Raw genomic sequence first — 22,749 nt, forward strand, 5'->3', positions numbered from 1 at the left:
AAAGCGTAATTTACGAAACAGCTCTTAACAAGAGCGAAATTAGCTACGTAATTAATTAAAAATGTCTTCTTTTTAATTTTTTCATAGTAAGCTTTTCCCCATCTCAGAATATTCAAAATTCTCAGAATATGCATCAACTTTCTCTATAAAATTAATTTTATACGTTTTCCCTCCCCTTTTTTTTTTCAAAATATTTCTGCCTTTTTGCTGTTACAGAATTGGTAGGGATAATTTTTCTCTAGTATTTTAGACATTGCAGCTTGGAAAGTTTAGAAGGATTTAAAGGCAAGATTTATAGACCCACGATTCTAGAAGATTCGAGAAATATGTGACAAAATGAAAAATGTCGCCATGGTATCAACATGTAATGGATGTATTTTACAGAAAGTTTGTGATTAATTTCTTACCTTTTAGAGAACGTCTTAAAGAACAATGAAAACATAATATTTGAATGTTTTACTTCTGATACTAGAATCTATTTCCTAACATGTTTATCTTTCCTTTATTTTCTCTACTTCTCACTAGACACAAGTATGGAAAATATCAAAACATCTTCTAATCTTATCACATATGGCCAAACATTATAGAAAGGGATTTTTTTAGTAATAAAGAAATTGAAAATTTACAATTTAAAAGATTCATTTAATATGTCTTAATGCATCAACACATAGGTGGCACTAGGCATTTCCCACCTGATGCAGTCTGTGGATCCTAAATTCTGCTGCCTAGTGCCTTTTTAAATTCTGCTTCCAATGCCTGCTCTAAATTCTAAAAGTTTTGCTATTCTATATTTTGTTCTTCGGTGTGTTACTAAGTTCTAAAAATTCTGCCACATCAGCTTTGTAACCGGGCTATATATACTTCATATTTCTTATGAATGTTCATATTACTAAAGAAATAAAATTAGCTACTTTTTCTATACATTCTAAATGCATTTAGTGTTTTTTAGAATAACATAAATCCTTAGTTAGATTCAAAAATTCTAAAATGAAAAGGAAACATGTTGAAGAAAGAAACTGAGTACATAAAGAAAATTACTCTTGAAAGGTATGTGCAGTTGTTATTATGTAACTTACCTGTTGTTTATGATTTCAGCCTTTCAGTTTATGATTCATTCGAGGGTTTGGGGCTATTTAACTTTTACCAGATCAAGTAAACCCTCATAGGTACCTTGTGGAGAGGTTGACAAGTTAGAAGATAAGCACGCAGAAACTAGCGAGAGCATTGGTTTGCATATTGAGACATATCTCTAATTGTAAGAAAAGGTGCTTAAAGAGAAGGAAATCAATATAAACTAGCCAAAATGTTTGGGAAGGCTTCAAATTAAATTGAATTATAAATATTTTGTTGAGTGTTGTTGTTATAAAACATAAATGTTTTGTAGCTTTTAATGTGTATCCTAATATCGTTTAAGAATCAAGGTCATAAATTATATATATTTTAAACTGGTACAAAGAAAATTTCACTATTTTTTTTTCTTTCTTTCCCCTCTTTTTTTTTTTTTTTTTTCATTTGTGTGTGTGTGTGTGTGTGTGAGGCTAAATGTTTTGGTTCAATTAATTCTGAAGCTTTTACAATATTTCATGGCTCCTTTGTGAAGAGGCCACAGTGCACTGTTTGGGAACCATGGATATAACACATTAAGATCAATAGAATGAGATTTGCTGGGAACATTACAAGAAAGGCCATAAGAAAATTGGTAACAATTAAATATTTAAGAGGAAGCTGAAAGCATGAAGCGCTGAGTTTGGGATGGTTAGAGGACATTAAAAATAGTATTAACTTGTAAATATTCAAAATATCTAAAAGGGAACTTACTAGAATAATGTGCTGAAGAAGATCCTGATTCATAATAAGCTATCGTGCTATTGATTCTGATGAGAGCTGCAGAGATTCCTTGGCAGTTTTTATGTACCTTAAATTTCAAAATTTTCTGCATATAGAAAAGAAGCGTTGGAAGTCTGAGGAATTTAAAGCATAATTTTGTGACAGTTTTATAGAAATCTTCCCCGTCCCCAGTTTTTATGTTCATAAATGATTTAATTTCTCTGTAGTTTCCAAAAGTTGTATAATTTCGTTACCCTCCTTTTTTTCTTTTCTCTTCCCCCCCCACTTTTTAAAATTTAACCAGTTATAATAATTGATTACTTGTTACTGAATTTTGTTCTTCTGTTTATTTCATTGTTTTTTAGAACAAGGATCTGTAGAAGGTTTAGCTTATGATCCAATCCATAGAGATCTTTATTGGACTAGTCACAGTGATAGTTCTTTGAGTAGAATCAACTTAGCTACTGAAAACTCTCGACCAGAAGTTGTTATTCATTTAGGACCTGATGATAAACCAAGGGGTATTGATATTGATAGCTGTGCATCGTAAGTTGTTCTTCTGTGTGTTTTTCCTTTTAAACTATAACATGATTCCAGATGAATGTTAAAAAGTTTCGTAAGAGATTTAAATTGTTTAAACCAGTATATTAAAGTCTGCGATATGTGAAATCTTTTAACAACAATAGAATAAATAATAGCAATAAATCTATGTCTGTCATGTTTCATCTTACTTTCATCATGCATGTGTCAGCATTTATTTAAAAAAGATGCTTTACTCATTTCTTTGTTTATTTATTGTATATTTATTTGTTTAATGAAAGCAGATGTTTGTCTCTCTGTGTCTTTCGAATTTCTTTGAAAATTTTCAAATTGTTCTCTCTAGAATGTTATATGTTGTCTAAATGCTCTTAATGGATATAGCATTAGAAACCAAAATGATGGAGTTTATCTAGCAGCTCCCAAAAGAATAGTGTAATGTACCCAAACCAAATGCAAGTTATAAACAAGCAAATGCATTCCTATGTGCGTGCTAATTAACCCTTCCTACTCAAGAAAGGAGAACATATATGATTGGGTATTAATTTTCATCATGGATGTATTATCAGCACAAGTTAGCTGAGCCATTCTTCTCCCTTCCCCATTGGGGATAATCCTATATAAAATATTTATGTTTTGAATTTTTTCCCTCTGTTAATGGCAGATCTGCTTTGAAGTTTAAATATTAGAAATCAAATTTAAAGTGAAGCCTGTGAGAAAAATTTTAATAATAACTATATTTTTAGTATCCTTTTATGTTTTCCTAACATTTTGAAAAATTCAGGTGTTTAATATTGGAATTTTTGCTTACAGCAGTATTTATGTATTATCTTGTTAGCCATGAAACTGTCATCAAGAAGCGCAATTTAGCATCAGTTATAGATAAATGTGATGTAAAAATGCACTTATAAAATCTGTGCTTTCATTTGGTGTAACCTGATTGATTTTCATTAAGCCACATTTTGTTTTCATGAACAAAGATGTAACGTAGCTGTTACTGTTGCATTTTTCCTTTACATTTTGGAGGGAAAAACATTTAGTTCATAGAATGTAGAATCACATTTATATCAAACTCTGGTTCATTTGTTGCTGGTTGAAAGAATTAACATATTTTAAAAGGGGAAGGAAGCAGCTGAATATGGCCGCAAAGCAATGAAATAGGTTGGAGCAGTCACTTGTAGGTAATTTCTGCTAATAATGTTCTGAAGAGAGCAAAATCATAAAAACCTATCAAAATATTAGAAATCAACCTTTTTTTTTTTAATAAAATGCAGAAATGGAAGTGTATCAAAAACTTCCACAGCAGTGGCTTATTGGTAGATTGCAGAGAGGCTGACATCTGTGGAAATTATTTTGATTAATTGATAGATGGCGCTAGCATTGCATGTGAACACGACGCGACGTGCCTTCTGAATTTCCGTAGACGCTCCACCGGCAGTTCGATAGATGGATGTCTGACGTTTCGCACACTATTTGATGAGGAACACTTCGGTTCCTATTTGAAAGATTTCGATTATGAAAGCATATAGATTTGTTTGTCAACTGAACCACCACTTTTTTATTAATGATCTGTAAATATTGTACATATTAAAAGTTACATTTTTAAAGTGATTGATGTCGATTTATAGATCTTAGAATATTTTGAAACAGCTGGTGCATAACAGCCAACAATTGGATTTAGCACCTTGCAAGTGTGCGAAGTCTGAAACGGTAAGACTAAATTTTCTAATTTGTAGAGTAACAATGGCAGAAGAGTCTGTTGTTAAATTAAAATCGAAATGAAAAGTTATCAGGACCACCGTGTCCAAGATTCTAAAAAAAAATCGAATCAGAGTTGAATAAAGAAGAAATTGATACAAGTACATTAGAAGAAAATTTAGATCAATTAATCACGAAATCAAAAGCTCTGAGTAAGTTAGATGCTCAGATAGAGCGTGACTTGAAATCAGAGGCGGAAGAGTTTGAAACAGAAATTCTATCTTGTATCGAATACGAAGAGAAAATTCAGTTATGGCAATTCAGAGCAAATAAAAAATTGAAAGAATTAAATAAAGTAACAAATTCGGATAATGAAAACTCTCTTAACGAAACTAATTCTAAAATCGAAAGCAATAAATGTACGTGTCTGCCAAAGTTAACCATCGCTAAATTCTATGGAGATTATACCCAGTGGAGAAGTTTTTGGAACTCTTTCAAGGTAGCAATCCATGATAATGAATCTTTAACAAAGATCGAAAAATTTAATTATTTAAAATCATACTTATGCAGCAACGCTGCAAACGTGATAGAAGGTTTTTGCATTTCGGAACCAAATTACGATGAAGTTGTCGAAATACTTAAAAACAGGTTTGGCAGGAAAGATATAATTATAAACTCACACATGCAAAAACTCCTGAATCTTACCCCAGTAACTAAATCCAGTGACACTTTAAAACTTCGCAAGCTTTGTGACACTATAGAAACTCAAATACGCAGCTTGAAATCATGGTAAAATCCTAGTATACGGTGCGGCCTTGGCGCCATTTTTAAAATTGTCGCCAACACCAAAATGATGCATTTACGTTTGTCGCCAAATTTTTGGCAACCTCAAGGTAAAGCGTCACCACAAGTTTGAGTTGGCAAAAAAAGTAAACAAAATGATAATCATAAGATAATAAATCCTAAGCATACGTTGAGACACAAGAAAAAAAAGCAAGCATTTAGAAATTGAAAATAATTTTTAACAGACTTTATAACAAATAAAAATATAATTTTCAACATGCATCGCAACAAATACAAAACATTCACATATCAAATATAATAAATTAATACCATGGCTCAGTGTCACATATGTTTTAGGGTCTATATTATAACTCAAATGCCATGGCCCTCAAACTCGGGTGGCGGATATATTGCTTTTATTGCAAATATAAAGTCTTTCATTTTTTCAGATGACGATTTATTATTTTTCAGGCGCCGCCACATATATTCCACCAAATAAGAGTCAAACTCGTCGCTTACCTTTTTCGTCCCCTTCATCCCATGCTTAACAGCACTCCACGTTCCTCCCAAATCCTAGTATACGGTGTGGCCATGGCGCGATTTTTAAAATTCGGCAGCAATCTGGCATCTACTGCCCATTGAATTCCAGCAAGCTTTCCTTCCAGTTCTAACTTTCAAAAAAATTTCGTGTTTAAATATTCGCAATTCATAGCACTGCACATCATAATCGAAAAGTAACGTTATCCAACTGTAGAACAAAATACGTTAGCAACTCGAACTGTAGAATAAAAGACGTTATCAAACTAAAATTATATTCAGTATCTGACCAAAAACCGATTAATTAAAAAATATTAACCAATCAGAAACTCGGCAGAACCACTACTGTTATTTTAAAAAATACAAAAAATAAAAGATAAATAAATTTTACCTGAACATACGTTATCCTTTCTCATTCAGTTCAGCCGAAGACAGAAGATTAACAGAACTTCAAGCAATGGTTTGAAATAATTCTTCTCTTCCATCTGCATCAATCAAAACTTCTCAATTTAAAATATTTAATGAGCATGCGCGATAATGCTCCCAAATGCACTTTCCTCCAGAGCATCCAAAATTGGCTTGGTTACCACAATTGGTGCGCTTATTAGTCTCTTAAACCCAAATTTCGCCAACTCTCATGTGCACCGTATACTAGGATTAAGCCGAAATCATTAGAAGTCACACCGGATAAATACAGTTATATGTTGATTCCAGTCATAATGAAAACTCTGCCGCTCTGATATAACCTTAGAATTCAATCGTAAAACGGATTCGTCATCTTTTTTTAATGTTGACGAATTATTGCAAATTGTTCGTTCAGAACTGGAAAGTCGCGAGAGAAGCCATCTTTTGCTCTCCACTCATAAATCAGAAAGCACTTCCTGTGTTTATAAAGAGAAGGGTGGGAAAGGGAGTATCGTCCATTTCACTCAGCAGCTGCTGGCGCTGGTTAAAGAAAACAAAACTACTAATTGCTGTCTGTTTTGTAATACATCCAAACATGTTACTGAAGACTGTGAATCACTGACAGTTGATGAGAAGAGAAATTTATTACGTAAACATGCCAGATGTTACGTTTGTCTGAAATGAAACCACCACCTAAAGCAGTGTCGAAGCGATCTCGTCTGCTCCAAGTGCAAAGGTCGACATAACCGTTCAATATGCTTTCGCGCTGAGAAAGAACTAAATGAAAAAAATAAAAGTATAGAAGTTTTCATGTTCTTTCAGCATTCTCACGCAACAAAATTAAAACTATTTTGCTTTGTAGTATGCGTTCCTTCCTAAGAAAAGAAATCGCGGATAAATTGAAGCTTCCTGTTATTTGAACAGAGACTCTTTTGGTATTTACGTTTGGAAATAAAACACCCATTAGAAAAACATTTGATGTTGTTAGGATAAAATTACAGAACAAGGAAACACCGAATTTGAAAATTGAAATTGATGCTCTCGTGACTGAACAAATTTCAAGTTCTGATTTACCACCTCCTAATCTTGATAGACGCATTTTAGGCAAACAGTTAAAAGATTTACAACTCGCAGACTCTTGGGATTGCAAAGAAAAAATTACTCTTTTGATAGGAGCTGATCATTATTATGATATAGTGACTGGGAAACTTAAGTGTATAAACAAACATTTAGTAGCTGCTGAAACGTTATTCGGTTGGTCTCTGTTAGGTTACACTAAAGGTACAACACACACGTCCACAGCCTGTAATATCATAGTTGAGGAAGATATAATATTTGATCAGATAAAGAAATTTTGGGAGCTTGAAAGTTTAGGTATAAAACCTGAAAATGAATTATCCGACCTATTAGACAATACCATAATGGAAAAATTCGAATCGGAAATTTTATACAAAAATTCTCGTTACAAGGTTAGGCTGCCATGGAAGTCAGATAGACAATATGAGTTACATGACAATAAAGCGATTGCGCTGAAACGATTTGAGAAACTTGTAAAGCGATTTCAGAATAACCCTGAACTCTTTTATTCATATCAAACAGTTCTACAAGATTATTTACAACAAAATATCATTGAACCAGTTCCAGACACTGTTGATAGTGAATCTCAAATCACATTTTATTTGCCTCACAGAGAAATCGTTCGTAGTGATCGAACTACTAGTAAACTATGTATCGTATTCGACGCGTCTTCACATGGACCTGGTGAAATCTCATTAAATGACTGCTTGCATATTGGTCCAAATTTGTATCCTGACATTCTTGAACTTCTGTTGGCCTTCAGGCTTCATCCTGTAGCATTTACAAGTGACATAAAACAGGCTTTTTTTCAGATAGAAGTAGATGAGAAGGACAGAGATGTAACGTGTTTTCTGTTTACTAAAAACCCATTCGATGATCCACAAAATTTTATAATTTATCGGTTCACACGTGTGTTATTTGGCGTAAATAGCAGTCCGTTCTTACTGGCTGCAACCATTAAACACCATTTGAAACAATATGAGAAAACCTACTTTGCCACTTGCGAATTTCTAAATGATCACATTTATGTAGATGACATCATTGGAGGACACCAAAACGTTGAACTTGCTTTCAATACCAGTTTAGAATGCATCAGCATTTTTAGAGATGCTAGTATGATTCTACATAAATGGCACACCAATTCTCAAGAACTGCACGAATTATGGGTTAAAGAAGGTTTTGAATCCGAGGAATCTAGTCATGTTTCGGAAGCTAGAAATCCTCCATTAAAAGTATTAGGAGTCGCTTGGAACAATCAAAGTGACATGATTTACTTTGAAGTAAAAAATTTGATAACATTTCTATCAAAACAAGTTAATACTAAACGTTTTCTCCTACAAGCAATAGGACGAATTTTTGATCCTATAGGTCTATTATCACCGTTTATTGCAGCAAATTTGGACACTTGCTTTAGATTGGGATGATGAACTACCAGACAATTTATGTTCTGTTTGGAAAACATGGTGCAAAGAGGTTTCCAATTTAGACGAAATTGGTATTCCACGATATTATTTTTTTTCAATCGGTAGTAGTGATGTGGAAAGGATTGAACTGCACTGTTTTTCTGACGCTAGCATAAAGGCGTATGGTACAGTAGTGTATCTGCGTATAACTTCTAGCTATGAACAAATATTTACGGTTTTTGTTGCTTCAAAGACTAGAGTAGTGCCTTTAAAACCGCTCACCTTACCTAGGTTGGAACTAATGGGAGCTCTTTTGTCAGCCAAATTAGGCACTAGCATCACTAAAGTTTTGAAGTTACAACTTTCTTGTTTTTTCTGGACTGATTCAAAAATCACACTTTTCTGGATAAAAGACTGTGCAAAGAAATTTAAGCTTTTCATTAAAATCGTATTCAGGAAATACAAAATTTGACATCCCCAGAAAATTGGCATTATTGCCCTGGTAAATGTAATCCCGCTGATTTGGCTTCGAGAGGAGCTAAACTTAATGAGTTGAAAAACAATCCTATCTGGTTTCAAGGACCAGAATGGGTTAGAATGTCATCTGGATACTGGCCTCGACAGAATGGAGAGAAACCTGTCATTGAAGAAGAATTAGAATACTGTAAGAACATTAATGGTACCGTAATTTCTGGAAGAAAGGCCGCATCAGCGTAAACGGCACACTCGAGAAAAATGGCGGGAAAAAAATTAAAATTACACAGAAACGCCGCATCAGTGTAAATGCCGCAGTAGATTAAATTGCGCGTGACATCGTCGTGGGCCGTATAGATGCAAAAACTCAACCTAAGTCCTGATATATGACATACCAGTTAAGAAAAATGCATGAAATGAAACCATAACTCAAAAATAAATTAAAGGTAAGAAATGTATAGCTTCTGTGTCGTTTAGAGACATTTTCAAAAAATTTCCGCTCCCTTCTTACTTAAAAACTATCCAACAAGTACTTGTACCCAAACTGATGGGATCTGTATTTGGCAGAATGCCAAGAAAAATCCATTCGTGCTGAAGGGGAAATACGTCAGAGTTCGTTATTGCAATGCAGGTGGAGTCGTGTTCGCCTTTGAAAAAAATTGCAGAAAAGGCAGGGGTGGGGAGAGGATGGGTCCTGGAAGATTCATCAAATGACAGAGAAGAGAGACTATTCAAACTGATGAGAATGTTGATTTGAAAGGGGGAAGAATGTTATTGTTCTGAGATCTCGTTTAGGGTGAATAAGGCATGTAGGTCCGTTCAAGGGAAAGAATGTAAACAAAATAACTGAGTGGTCTTTTGTGTGGGAACAGCACTAGTCTATGCACAATGACAAGGCCATCCAAACTATGTACAATGACCATCATAGGAAATATTTTATTTTTAGTGCACCTAAACACCGCATGGGTAGAAATGCCTCACCCGCTGAAAATTTAAGTTTTAAACACGTAAATGCCGCGGCGTTTCTTCCGGAAATTACGGTATTTATGAATTTGTGTGCACGGCAGTTGAAGAAAGGGTAATAGACATCTCAAAATGTAGTAGTTTAAGAAAATTGTTGAGGATAACTGATTGAATGAAGCGATTCATTGGCAAAATTAGGAAAGCAAACCATTTGACAGGTCCATTAACGACTGAAGAAATAGTGGATGCCGAAAATTATTGGATTCGATCTGAACAAGAATGTTTCTATCCCGAAGAAATTGAGTCTCTGAAGAAAGCGAATAAAGTCAAAAAGATATCATCCTTATATCTTTTTAACCCATTTTTAGACCAAAACGGAATACTGAGAGCAGGTGGAAGATTAGAACATTCTAGTTTGTCACATGATGAAAAACATCCGGCAATTCTTTCAAGAGACTCCTGGTTAACGAATTTAATAGTAGAAAGTGCACATGTTGAAATGATGCATCGAGGAGTAGCAATGACCTTAGCTGAAATTCAAAGTCGCTTTTGGATTCCAAAACGACGTCAATTTATCAAGAAAATAATAAACAAGTGTCTTATTTGTAAAAGATATTCATTGAAATCTGCTGACCAGACCACTTCTCAACTTCCAGAGGACAGAATCAATGAGACACCACCATTCTACGTGTCTGGCGTCGATTTTGCTGGACCGATTTACGTAAAAAACATCGAAGAAAGTCAAAAAGCCTATGTAACATTATTTACATGCGCTATCACTAGAGCCATACATCTGGAACTTGTACCGAATCTCTCTACAGATTCTTTCTTGGTGGCATTCAAAAGATTCACATCTAGGAAAGGCAATTGTCAAGTAATTTATTCAGACAACGCGAAAACTTTTAAAAAGGGAAAAAAGGAACTCGAACATTTCTCTAAACTATTGTCGAATGAGAAATTCCAAGATTTTCTGTCGAATGAAAGAATAAGTTGGAAGTTTATAATAGAACGAGGGGCTTGGTGGGGAGGCTTCTACGAGAGATTAGTAAAATGAGTGAAAGAGTGCTTAAGAAAAATTCTCGGTAAAGCTTTACTAACGTTTGAAGAATTGTCAACAGTTTTAGCACAAGTGGAAGCACTTTTGAGTTCTCGTCCTTTGACATATGTGTACAATGACCACAAGGAACCGTTGCCACTGAAGCCAGTCAATTTTTTGATCTTTGGAAACAAAGATTCTACATTACCTATTAACTTTAATTCCATTGTTAAAGATGGCTCTAACAAGTCCTCTGTGACCAAAAGAAAGATTTATTGGTTAGGCAATTGGGAACTAAATAGAAAAAACAATATTTGATGGATCTTCGGACAGCTTATCAATTAAAATATCCTAACGTTTATGATGATCTAAAAGTTGATGATCTTGTATTAATTGAAGCCAACAATAAGTGCAAACTTTTGTGGAACTGTGGCAGAGTGATAAATGTTTTTCGTGGTCGTGATAATAAAGTTCGTTCTTGTGAACTAAAAACTGGTGATGGAACAATAATAAAATGACCAGTTTAGTTATTATATCCTTTGGAACTTTAAAAACATTTTTTTTGTCGTTTAATAATATGAATATGATTGAATATGTTTTATGCAATTGTTTATTTTGCTAATTTAGTTTCATATGCTTAGATTAAGAATAGTTTAAATTTACTGAGTGTCAAATTATGTTTGATGATAACATACCTTTTTTTAGAATTTAGTATAGTGATTATAGTTTGAATATATTTTCTATTCATTTAATATACTTATTAATTGTTTTATAATCATATGTTAAAATACTCATTGGTATAAATTTGATTGTTTTTAGATTAATGTGAACTCTTGACAGAGTTCAGGTGGGAATTGTGTGGAAATTATTTTGATTAATTGATAGATGGCGCTAGCATTGCATGTGAACACGACGCGACGTGCCTTCTGAATTTCCATAGACGCTCCACCGGCAGTTCGATAGATGGATGTCTGACGTTTCGCACACTATTTGATGAGGAACACTTCGGTTCCTATTTGAAAGATTTCGATTATGAAAGCATATAGATTTGTTTGTCAACTGAACCACCACTTTTTTATTAATGATCTGTAAATATTGTACATATTAAAAGTTATTTTTTTAAAGTGATTAATGTCGATTTATAGATCTTAGAATATTTTGAAACAACATCATTTTATTGTAAGAGTTGCAGATAGAAGTGGGATTCAAAATTCCATACGAATCATTGACACAGCTTTCACTCCTCTAACTTTCATAGTTCAATGATAGTCAACTTTCAGATTTAATGGGATAATATATAAGTACTCTTATACGTAGTGAATTATATGTATTCATTAGTACCTTTAAATTCATTTTGTTACAGTGCTGAATTTTTTAATGCCTTTTGTATTATCCATTTATCATAATGGATTTTTATAATGAGGAAAAAGTCAAATTTATTTTACATTTTGATTACTTTGTACGAAAAATAAAATGACACATTTTTAATTTATGGCTATTATAGATAGAATTATATTTTAATTGCAGACGAATTTATTGGACAAACTGGAACACAGAAAATCCCAGCATACAGAGAGCATTTTTAAGTGGCTTTGATTTACATTCAATTATAGAAACTAACATTCGAATGCCAAATGCATTAGCATTAGATCACAAGGCCCAGAAATTATATTGGTCTGATGCAAGACTGGACAAAATTGAACGGTGTAATTTGGATGGTACTGAAAGATACGTGAGTAATCCTAGAATCTAAAAATAATAACAATTTTGTAATTATTTCAGACATTTTCTTCATGTATTGATTGGTAAAGCTTATTTTTTACTAGATAAAAGCAAACATGAAAATAAACAGAAAAGGAGAATTCTCGAAAGTATTTTTTCAACTGAATGTAAATAATAGAAATATTTGCTCATAATATTTGGAAATAACTTCTTTTATAAGTTTTGCATTTACATACTCTTTAAAAACATGCTATACTTTGGTTAATCAATCATAAACAAATCGAGGGTTAAAAGATGCTGAATGTAATATTTTTTTTTATTTTTATTTTGTTGATGTTAAGTAGGGTAATATTCTCTTAGGAAGTAAATTATAGAAATCAGTACAGTGCTAAGTCCAAAATCCAGATGTTCAGTATCCAGAATGATCTAAAATCTGGATCTCCTGGGCACCAGCAGGTTTGATTTTTTTGTTGTTGTTTGCTTTTCAGAAATTTTTTATGAAAATGGAGAATTAGATGTCAAGAGTAGCATATACTTAATGCTTCACTCATGCACAGTAAACCTTTTTTCATAATAAAGTATGTGGAGGGTCTTGATTCTTAATTTCATTTCAGCACTAAGTAAAATACCTCTATGTTGAAGAAACATAATCATTTATTAGCATAAATCTGTATGATCTATTCAAAACTTCAACCAACTGCCTTGTGAAGTGTGTTGACTACGAGAAAAATCTAAAAATAGATTTTATAAATGAAATTCATGGCCATTTTGTGCTGTTTCAATTAAGAATTACTGATTTGTCTTTCTGGTAAGCTTTAAGGATGCATTTTCGTTTTGCACCTGCCAAGCTTTTTGGGCATGGCAGGTGATGATCTATTAGGCAGGACCTGTCAGGTGTCCTGTGTGTTTACCATCTGCATACTATTCTTAGAACTAGAAATTGTTGTTAACAATTAAAAAAACCCACCAAAATGCTTGGCAGGTGTATAATGGAAAAGTATTACCTTAAGTACAAGTGGATTATCGGATTCAGTAGTTGTGGAAAATAGACCTAAGTGTTATAAATAAGAAAACTAATATAATTCAGGCTCAAGGCATGATAGGAGGAAGAAAATTTTTTTGAAAGAACAGGTCTTTAGTTGCCAGTCTCATGATACATCACTGGTAGTGTGTAATGGACATTATCAGATTTATGATGATAGCCACAAATTTAAAGGTTTTTGAATAACAAAAAGGGAATTTCCCAGTTAGTGAAATTTGTGAAGAAATGTGGAAAACTTATAGTGAAGGAAGGAAGTAATGAATAAATCTTGTGGTAATGTGATGATAATATCCCAATAATCAATCAACTAATGAATGGCCAAATGTGTAGTATGGTTCCAAATCAAAAAAAAAATAAATAAATAAATAAATAAATAAATAAATAAATAAAATAATAATATTGTTACTGATAGTGAAGAAATTGACAGAGAGGATGTTGAGAATGAAAAAAAAAAAATTGGATTGGCCATTTAGTGGATATTCTTGGTTTAAATAATTACAGTACTTTGTAACTGATAAAGAAATTATGTCACACACACTCACAAAAAAAAAAAAAAAAAAAAAAAAAAAAAAAAAAAGCGTACATTCAAAAAAAATTTAATAATGCAAACAAGTAACTATTAAGTTCTTTATTTTTCTTTGTAACTTTTGTTTCCTTAACATCATAAATTACATGCTTCGTTATTTCCGAGACAACTATTTCAGATTTTTAATTTTGTGATTTCTACATATCATCTTATCAGACTCATAATCTAAAATTGGAAAATTCGGGAATCTCCCAAGTCCCCACAAGTCGTGATCTCAGATTTCGCACTATACTAATCAATAATTTTGCTTTGCAAAAACTTTATATTGAAATAAAATAATTAAAGTCTTGAACTGACTATAAAAATTAAGAAAACAAAGTTTTATTGCCTGAGTTTTGGAGGTGCAAATTAAAAATATAATGAGATGTTTGTTGTTGTATATCCAAAGTAGATATTTTGTATTATTTTGAATTAAAGGTAAGACAAAATTCTTTTGTTTCTATTATATAAATTTCAGCTCTTTGATATTATCTCTGATGCATATTATGCTTTATCTTTAGTAAATGAAAATAAGATTTTGTTATTCATAATTCTGAAATGGAAGATGTGTAAATAGGTATTAGAAGGTTTTAAAAAATTGTATGATTATAAATGCTTTTAAAATAGTAATTACCAGTTACAGTAAAATTAACTTCTGAAACAATGTATTGCATTGTAAAATATGGTATTTATTTACTAGTTGTAGTTAGTGTATTAGTTTTCAAACAATTTAGTAATTCTTATCACTTTTTGGGGGCGGGGATGTCTAAAAGGTGACGAAAATGATTGATTACAAATGCACTTGTGTAATTCTTTCCAGAGTATTTTATTTTTATTTCCTAGAAAGTATATATATATATATATATATATATTTTTTTTTTTTTAAGGTATTGTTAAATAAGCATCCACAACATCCATTTGATTTGGCAGTATATGATAATTACCTTTTTTGGACTGATTGGGTTTCTCATTCTGTGATGCGAGCTGATAAATACACAGGAAGCAATGTAGTTACACTCCGCAAAAACATTGCTCGTCCTATGGGAATAGTTGCTATTGCAAATGATACTGACTGTAAGTAGATGAACTATGGGTTAATTTTTAATTCTTGTTTTTAGTCTATTCTGCATATTATTTTGATAAATTTGATGTTTGAAATTTGCCACTATATGTATGCTATATGGAATGATACTATGATTTCTCTGAATATGAATTGAAACTAATTTGTGATTTTCTGTGAAGAACCGAATTAAATTTTAAGTAGGAATAAAATAATAATTACCAATCATTCTTCAATGGCAAATTCATAACTAATATAATTCATAACTATAATGTACAATAAAATAACTTCAACTTTCATTAGTTATTGAGAGTCATCATGCAAAATGTTCAGTTATAAATTTTTATATGTACCATTTTTTTTTGAAATAATAAGTGATATTGATAAAATCTGAAATGTATTTAACATTTTTTGTGTTCTTACATTTAGAAAAAAAAAAAAAAAAAAAAAAAACCTTTTGTTTTTGCTTTAATGTTTGCATTTGCTGGTTATAATCACTGGGAAAATTTATTTAATCTAAAATCATGTCATTTGGAGTTAACTGAAACTCTTTTTATTAGCTTAATAATTAAATGTTTAAATAATTATATATACTAATAATTATTTAGGTACATTAAATCCGTGTCATGTCCTGAATGGTGGCTGCGAGGACCAGTGTAATGTTGCTGTTGATGGTCGAGTGTGGTGTTCCTGTTTCTTAGGGAAAGTACTGCTGCCAGATGGCAAACGATGTGTTGGTAATGTACTAAAAACTGTTCATTTTTGTTTACATAGATATTTTTAAGAGACCAAAACATAATTTATTTCTCATTGATTTTGCTCAGACTCTCCTTGATTATTAAAAATCTTAAAAGGGAATATCTCCAACTACCTACCATTCATTATTCAGGTATCAGTAAGAAAATAGAGTACTAATTCAGAAGTCAAACAACCAAAATCAGCGTTATATTTTCAAAATTTTCACAGGACTAGTTTCGATGGTTTTACCGAACCACCATCCTCAGCTGTAAAACTGTAAATGATATGCAACTGCGTGGTCACAAATCCATTTGCTGTTTTACAGCTGAGGATGGTGGTTCGGTAAAACCATCGAAACTAGTCCTGGAAATTTTGAAAATATAACCTTTTTTTTTTTTTTTTTTTTTTTTTACTTCTGAATTAGTATTTGTTCGGCGTGTTATTGTGGCTTGAGAAAATAGAGCTTAAACTTTTAAACATTTACTTTTTTTTTTTTTTTTTTTTTTTTTTTTTTTTTTTTGTCTGGCTGTGTTAATCTGGCTTGTAGTGTACTTTACTTTTAAAAGAAAAATCTACATTTCAAATCCAGTGGGGCAGCCACAAATTCTTTTTGATATTGCTAATTATTTTAATATTATGTTTTAATGTATGTATGAAAAATATTTTAAAGATAATGGCACAAAAAAGGATGTTAGGCAGAATTTGAAAATGAAGTTTTCATTTGTTTTTTTCCTAATTTATTATACTTTTCCTGCAAATTTATTTACAGGTAATGTGTGATAGTTATAAAATATTCAAGATGTAAAAGTATGTCTGTGCATATTGCATGCATCAAACAAACTATGGTTTATTACACATTAATTTTTTAACTGTAATAAACCGTAATTTGTTATAATTGTAAGGAAATACATACATCATTAATGACTGTAATAAACCGTAATTTGTTATAATTGTAAGGAAATACATACATCATTAATGTTCTGAAAATTCTCACATGCATATCATTAAAATGTTACATGAACTCATATTTTTCCTTCACTGTGTTTTTATGTTTTATGAGCATGTTAAGAATATAAATTTAAAATGTGCTAAATAATTTTTTATCCACTGTGCTTAGTGCTAGAACTTTATATTATCAACATTTTTACAAAAAGTATTGTCTATCTATTGTAAATTTATTTGTAAAAAAGTTTGGTAAGTTAGAATGAAATAAATAAAAATGAATTCTTTATGAGATTTTTGTATTAGAGTAATTCTTGTGTTACTCTTTCATGAATGTTTTTGCATGAATAAATTTCCTTTCAAAATAAATTAATATGAATTAATTAATAATATGAATAAAAATCAGTGTTGATTCTAGCTAAACTTCTCATTTAAAGTGGCATGCATTGCCAGCCAGGCGGTGATGGAGTTAAAACAATAGAAGCGGTACTTAAAAATTGCATCTAAATTTTCTTGCTTGTTTCTGGCTGGGACTTGCTTAGAATTTCTGAAGGTTTGAGCAAAATTAGTCAGCAGTCATGAGCTTATCTTATAACAAATAAGTCATGAGCTTATCTTATAACCATGTATAAATGATAATAATAAATCTATAATTAAATAATTTGTATCTTGTATAACACATAAAATTTGAATGATTTAAATGTGATATGATATCTGGCAGAGGTAACATTTTACAAGAATGTTGTAATTATTATTATACTGACTTTACAACAAAATCTTTATGTGTAATATAATCTTGCATTTTTTAAGGAGTCTTTTGAACCAATACAGTGTTGTTATATGTTTAGAATGTCATACTGACCAATCATTGCATATTCTTTTTTAGATGTGTATGTAGTGTTTTAAGATATTGCTTGAGCAAAGATATCTAATGCTTACAATCTTATGGCTCACAAATATGTCATTTAAAAATTATTTGCAATGAGACAAACCTGACATTCTTATTATATTCTCACAGAAATAAGAATAGTTTTTTCCCTCCTTCATGTAAGTAATTCTAAGACAAAGAAAGGTGATCTTAGATAATAAAAATAAATTTATCTACATGTAAAAGCAAAGGTATAGTTTTTGTCTCATTATTATTATTTAAAAAATTAATAACTGTAACAGAGGTATTAATTGCATGTAAGATTGAAATTAAAACATTTTTGACATATTGTGTTGTATATGTCTATCATATTTTTTTAAACTTTTAATGAACTTACTTTTGATTTTTTTTTTTTTTTGTGTAAATTAATTACATGTTATAGCATTACTGCCACATACTTGATATTCTAATATTTTTGCAAATATGGATTTATGTTATTTTTTTTAATCCAGTAACTAAATAATTCTAGCAAATTGATATATATGTGTATAGTATTATTATTAATTTTTTTAAAGTATTTCGATCACATAATTATTTTTTCTAAAATAAAATAAAAATGTTATATTTAAAATTATTGAGGCATATGTTGTATTTGTATTGTGAGTAGTTTTAGAATATAGTATGAATAAATCCCATCCCTTTAATCTTGATCCAATCAACCAACATTGCATTGATATGTATTATGTGTCTTACACTTTTTTTATTTTAAGTTTAAAACTTTTCTTTTAGTAAATTTTTTGTCCATATTTGACATTAAAATATAAATAAATAATTCCATTTATTATATTTGTTAAACACATGTTCTGTTGGTTTGTATCAAATTCAGTATGTATAATTATAAATGCTCTCAACAAGCATAGTTGCAAGCACATTAAGAGATATTCTTTTTCTTTTTTAAGAAATGCAATCAATCATCATGCCTTCATACTTGGTTTTTAAATTCTTCTTTGTAATTCTTATGTCTTAATTACTTTTTAGTAATATGTATATGTACATTTCCGTGTTAGTAGTTCTTTTATGATCTATTTGAATTTAAAACAGAGAAAGAAGCTAACTGTTCAACAGAAGAGTTTGAATGTGGGAATGGTATGTGTATACCATTCGAATTAACATGTGATGGAGTGTCTGCTTGTCAGAATGGAACTGATGAAAATGAACAGTATTGTAGTAAGCATAAATTTTTCTGTTATAAAATATAAAATCATTTATTGTGTTACTAATTTAAAAGTTTTCAGTTTTGTAAATAACAGTGCTTTTTTTTTTTTTTCCACATATTGTTTGGTTGAGAAAGAAAACTTAATATGTCATTAACAAAGTCTAGGGAATAATTCAAAGGATATAGTTTTATAAAATATTTCAGTCTTAATACGAAAATTAATTTGAGTAAAACTATTTTTATAAAGTTAGCATTTGGCATTCATTATAATGATCACTCATTATTGCAACCATTCCACTACAATGATTCTTGCTAAATGTTCTCAAATAATGAGAGTATATTAAATATACTTTCATCATAGTGACCACCCATTATAATATCCTTTTTCTGTGGGCATAAGAAATGATTATAATGAGCATTGACTGTAGCTGGTTGTTATAGATAAATATTTATATTTTGCCATTTTTTTGTTTAATTTGTATTGTTGAAACTTAATGCTACAGCATAGTTTGTAAATTTAGAGTTTACTTTGTAGCGTACTTTTAAATTTGTCTGGTAATATTTATTATTTTTATTAGTTTTTGTTGTTTCTTGTTTTTGTATTTTTAAGCTGAAATTATATCCAATATTTTGTAACAAATCCACTCTTCTTTATTTAATTTATATTCTCTTGATTCATTATTTAGAAACCAGAACTTGTCCTTCAGAATTTTTTCCTTGTGCTAATAATCGCTGCATTCCTAAAAGTCGAGTATGTGATGGCCAGAACAGCTGTGGGGATTATAGTGATGAAATGCTTTGCAACTGTGCTGAAGATCAATTTAGATGTCATTTTGGTGGCCCATGTATTACCCAAGCGTACTTATGTGATAATGACCCAGATTGCCCAGACGGGAGTGATGAAATGGATTGTCGTAAGTCTTTGAGCTTTCCATCAAGGACATTTTAAACATTTGCACTGTATAGCTAAAATTGATGATTTTTTATTCATGTCTCACATCTGATGCCATAAATCTACATCATCCATGATGTAGATTTATGTTATTTAAAGTATGCGCTAACACCATGAGTTAGCAAATTGGTGAATGATATTGAAGCCATCTTATTTTAATAGATATTCAGGATTGTGTCAGTTTAATGTTTAAGTAATACACTCAAACCTGTTTTAGTGTGGTGGATAGCGATTGCCTAAAAGAAAATGCATTAAAAAAAGTCTCACAAAACTTCATGGGTAGCTATAAAAAATAGCTTTTGCAATACAATTAAAATATATTTTTTTATGTGGTGAATAGGTACCGCATAAAAAAAGTACATAGAAAATAGCTCACCCTACGAAACAACTAGGAATTGCTTTTTTAAATGAAATCAACACACGAGGCTTGCAGCTACTTGGAATCTCACCAAACCTTTTAGAATCTGATTTAGAAAATACACATGCGAACATTTTTAAATATTTGGTTTACATATGTACTTATTTTACACATACAAAACATTTCAAAACGTATAACCATTATCTGTCATAGTCTGACAATACATGAACTTTCTTATGGTAAACTGGTTGAAAATCGCTTTTGTCACTTGAAGATACTACCTCGCACTCATTTAGAATTAACGTTTTTTCAGTTACCATGTAGTCGGTAACTAGTTTTTATGTGTTGTTGTATTTGTGTTGTATTTAATTATGGCAAAGCACACTAGGGCTATCTACCTAAGGGGAGGGATGCCTTCGTGGAGGACTTTCTAAGGGAAACTGGCTCGTATACACGTTACACATGGGGAAAACCACGAAAACACCCATGCAGCCAGCCCGTTCGTGTTATTCGAACCTCGGACCGAACTACCAGTGTTCAGCGACGTTACCGCTCGGCCGCTGGTGGGCCTAACTAGTTTTTATGACGACTGTTGTTTCACTAGACGCTTGTATATGTCTCAGTAGCCAGATATATAGCATTGATGCTCCTTTTGGAATTTTGTTCTTTCAGAATTGGTATCGATTGCAAGAGAAGGGCATTCTAATTTATGGTAAAGTTGAGACCTGCGTAGATTTTGCTGTCATATAATCATATAATTATGTTCCAATTTGATTGAAATTTTTATATATCGCACACACACACTAAATAAATAAATAAATAAAAATAAAACCACAAAAAAGACCTCACAAAAACAGGTTTGTGTGTATAATAATTTTTTTAGATGACTTGAGGATTTGAAGATAGTGTAGATAACACAAGATGACATATTGAGACAGGCATGATCAAAATATCATCTTAATATATTCATGGACATTTCTGATAAGCTTAAACATGCTCGCATGTCATTTTGAGTGTGATAAGCACCCACTTTTTTGTAAAATGGATCACATCATTCACAATGGCTGAAGCAGAGAAATGAGCAACACGCATTTGCATAGCAAGAGGAAGAGAGGGAAAAGTGAGTGTGCATTTCAGCAGAGTGTATTTATAGAATAGAGATTGGACAAGAGCTAACCACATTGCAGGAGGAATGATGATGTAATGCATATTAGTTTTCAAGTGATGCAGTTTAAATTCCAGGTAGGAGACATAGAATTAAAATAAGGAATTATTAATTATAATTAAATGAAAGTAAGATTAAAATTGGCAGTTAAAAGGACGATTGCTAAATTAAAGTTAGTAATTTTCTTTCATATTTTAGATCTTCTATATATATTGCAGTGGTTTCCAAAACATTGCTAATGATTATTGCTCTTACTTTAATTCCAAATAATTCGTTAAATCATTTTTATCAGTATAGTTAACAACAATTTCATCCCTGCTGTGTTAAAAAGAATTAATTGTATAGCTTATGTATGCTTAAGAATTGAAAATGGGAGGTAGAAATTAAGGCACATTCTTAATTATAATATCATTTCCTATAGCCTTAAAATTTAGAAAAATGTTGGTAAATATTTGTCTTTTCAAAGGCAGTGTTTGGAAACATCTGTTATAATTCTTTGGTAATGATAACTGATAAATCAGAATTTATTATCTAGATGTAGGATATATTTTCAAGAAAGAAGAAAGCATTGCAATTAATATTTACATATTTTGAAAAAAAAAAGTATAAAGTATGTTATTTTCATGTGAAATTATACAGTTAAAATGAAAATGATAAACTGTGTATTGCTGTGATATTGTATCATACTTCCTTGTATGTTTTTGTAAAATAATGCTGAGCTTTCGGAAATTTTGAATCTAATCTCTGTCATACTCTCAAGTTTTCTTATGTAATAAATAATTCATCCATCATTCATGTATTCAAACATTAAAGAGACTATAGGGAAAAGAAACATAAATTAGAGGTCCTTGTAATTTTAAGATGCAATGAGAGAATTGTGCTTAGTCAAAATTTAATTGTAACTTTTATTTATTATATAATTATAACTTGTTCCAAAAAGAAAAATAATGCCCAATACACTTACATTAATTGAATACACATTTTTATTATAATGTTCCAGTTATATCAGCTTAAATAATTTTCAGTATTAGTTTGTTTTCTATTTCAGGTGCATGCCCTCCTCCTCCAAAAAAACAAAAGACCCTCTTTTTGTATTTCTTTATTGGACTTAATGTTACACCAGTATTTTGAACCTCATTTCTAATGTGTCCAGTACATTTGAAAAACATAAAGCACTTTGAATAGCTATTTCACTTTCATCAACCATCTTCCATTTTGTCGCAGATAAGTTTTCAGCTATTAATAGATTTTCATCAGCCTTGGCAAAATTAAAAGGCAATTATTCTACTTCTTCTTTATCAGTGTTAAAATCTGTATTGGTTTCTTTATCTTTTAATGAAATGCTTTGATCATCATTTGAATTAAAAAAGCACACTTTTTT

General features: G+C 31.0%; 1 protein-coding gene across 7 annotated transcripts in view; it reads left to right on the forward strand.

Moving 5' to 3' along the window:
- The window catches only part of LRP1 (LDL receptor protein 1), a 627,804-nt gene that overhangs the window by 339,645 nt on the left and 265,410 nt on the right, over positions 1 to 22,749 (forward strand). For all 7 annotated transcript variants that reach the window (XM_085820318.1, XM_085820321.1, XM_085820322.1 and 4 more), the window contains 6 exons: positions 2,193 to 2,373; positions 12,268 to 12,472; positions 14,957 to 15,143; positions 15,738 to 15,866; positions 18,779 to 18,904; positions 19,580 to 19,807. In XM_085820318.1, the coding sequence (XP_085676444.1) occupies positions 2,193 to 2,373; positions 12,268 to 12,472; positions 14,957 to 15,143; positions 15,738 to 15,866; positions 18,779 to 18,904; positions 19,580 to 19,807 (1,056 nt within the window). The remainder of the gene's footprint in view (positions 1 to 2,192; positions 2,374 to 12,267; positions 12,473 to 14,956; positions 15,144 to 15,737; positions 15,867 to 18,778; positions 18,905 to 19,579; positions 19,808 to 22,749) is intronic.

This window comes from Stegodyphus dumicola, chromosome 7, assembly GCF_044657685.1.
Source record: "Stegodyphus dumicola isolate Sdum_Otavi_A_Nest chromosome 7, ASM4465768v1".
NCBI lineage: Eukaryota > Metazoa > Arthropoda > Arachnida > Araneae > Eresidae > Stegodyphus > Stegodyphus dumicola.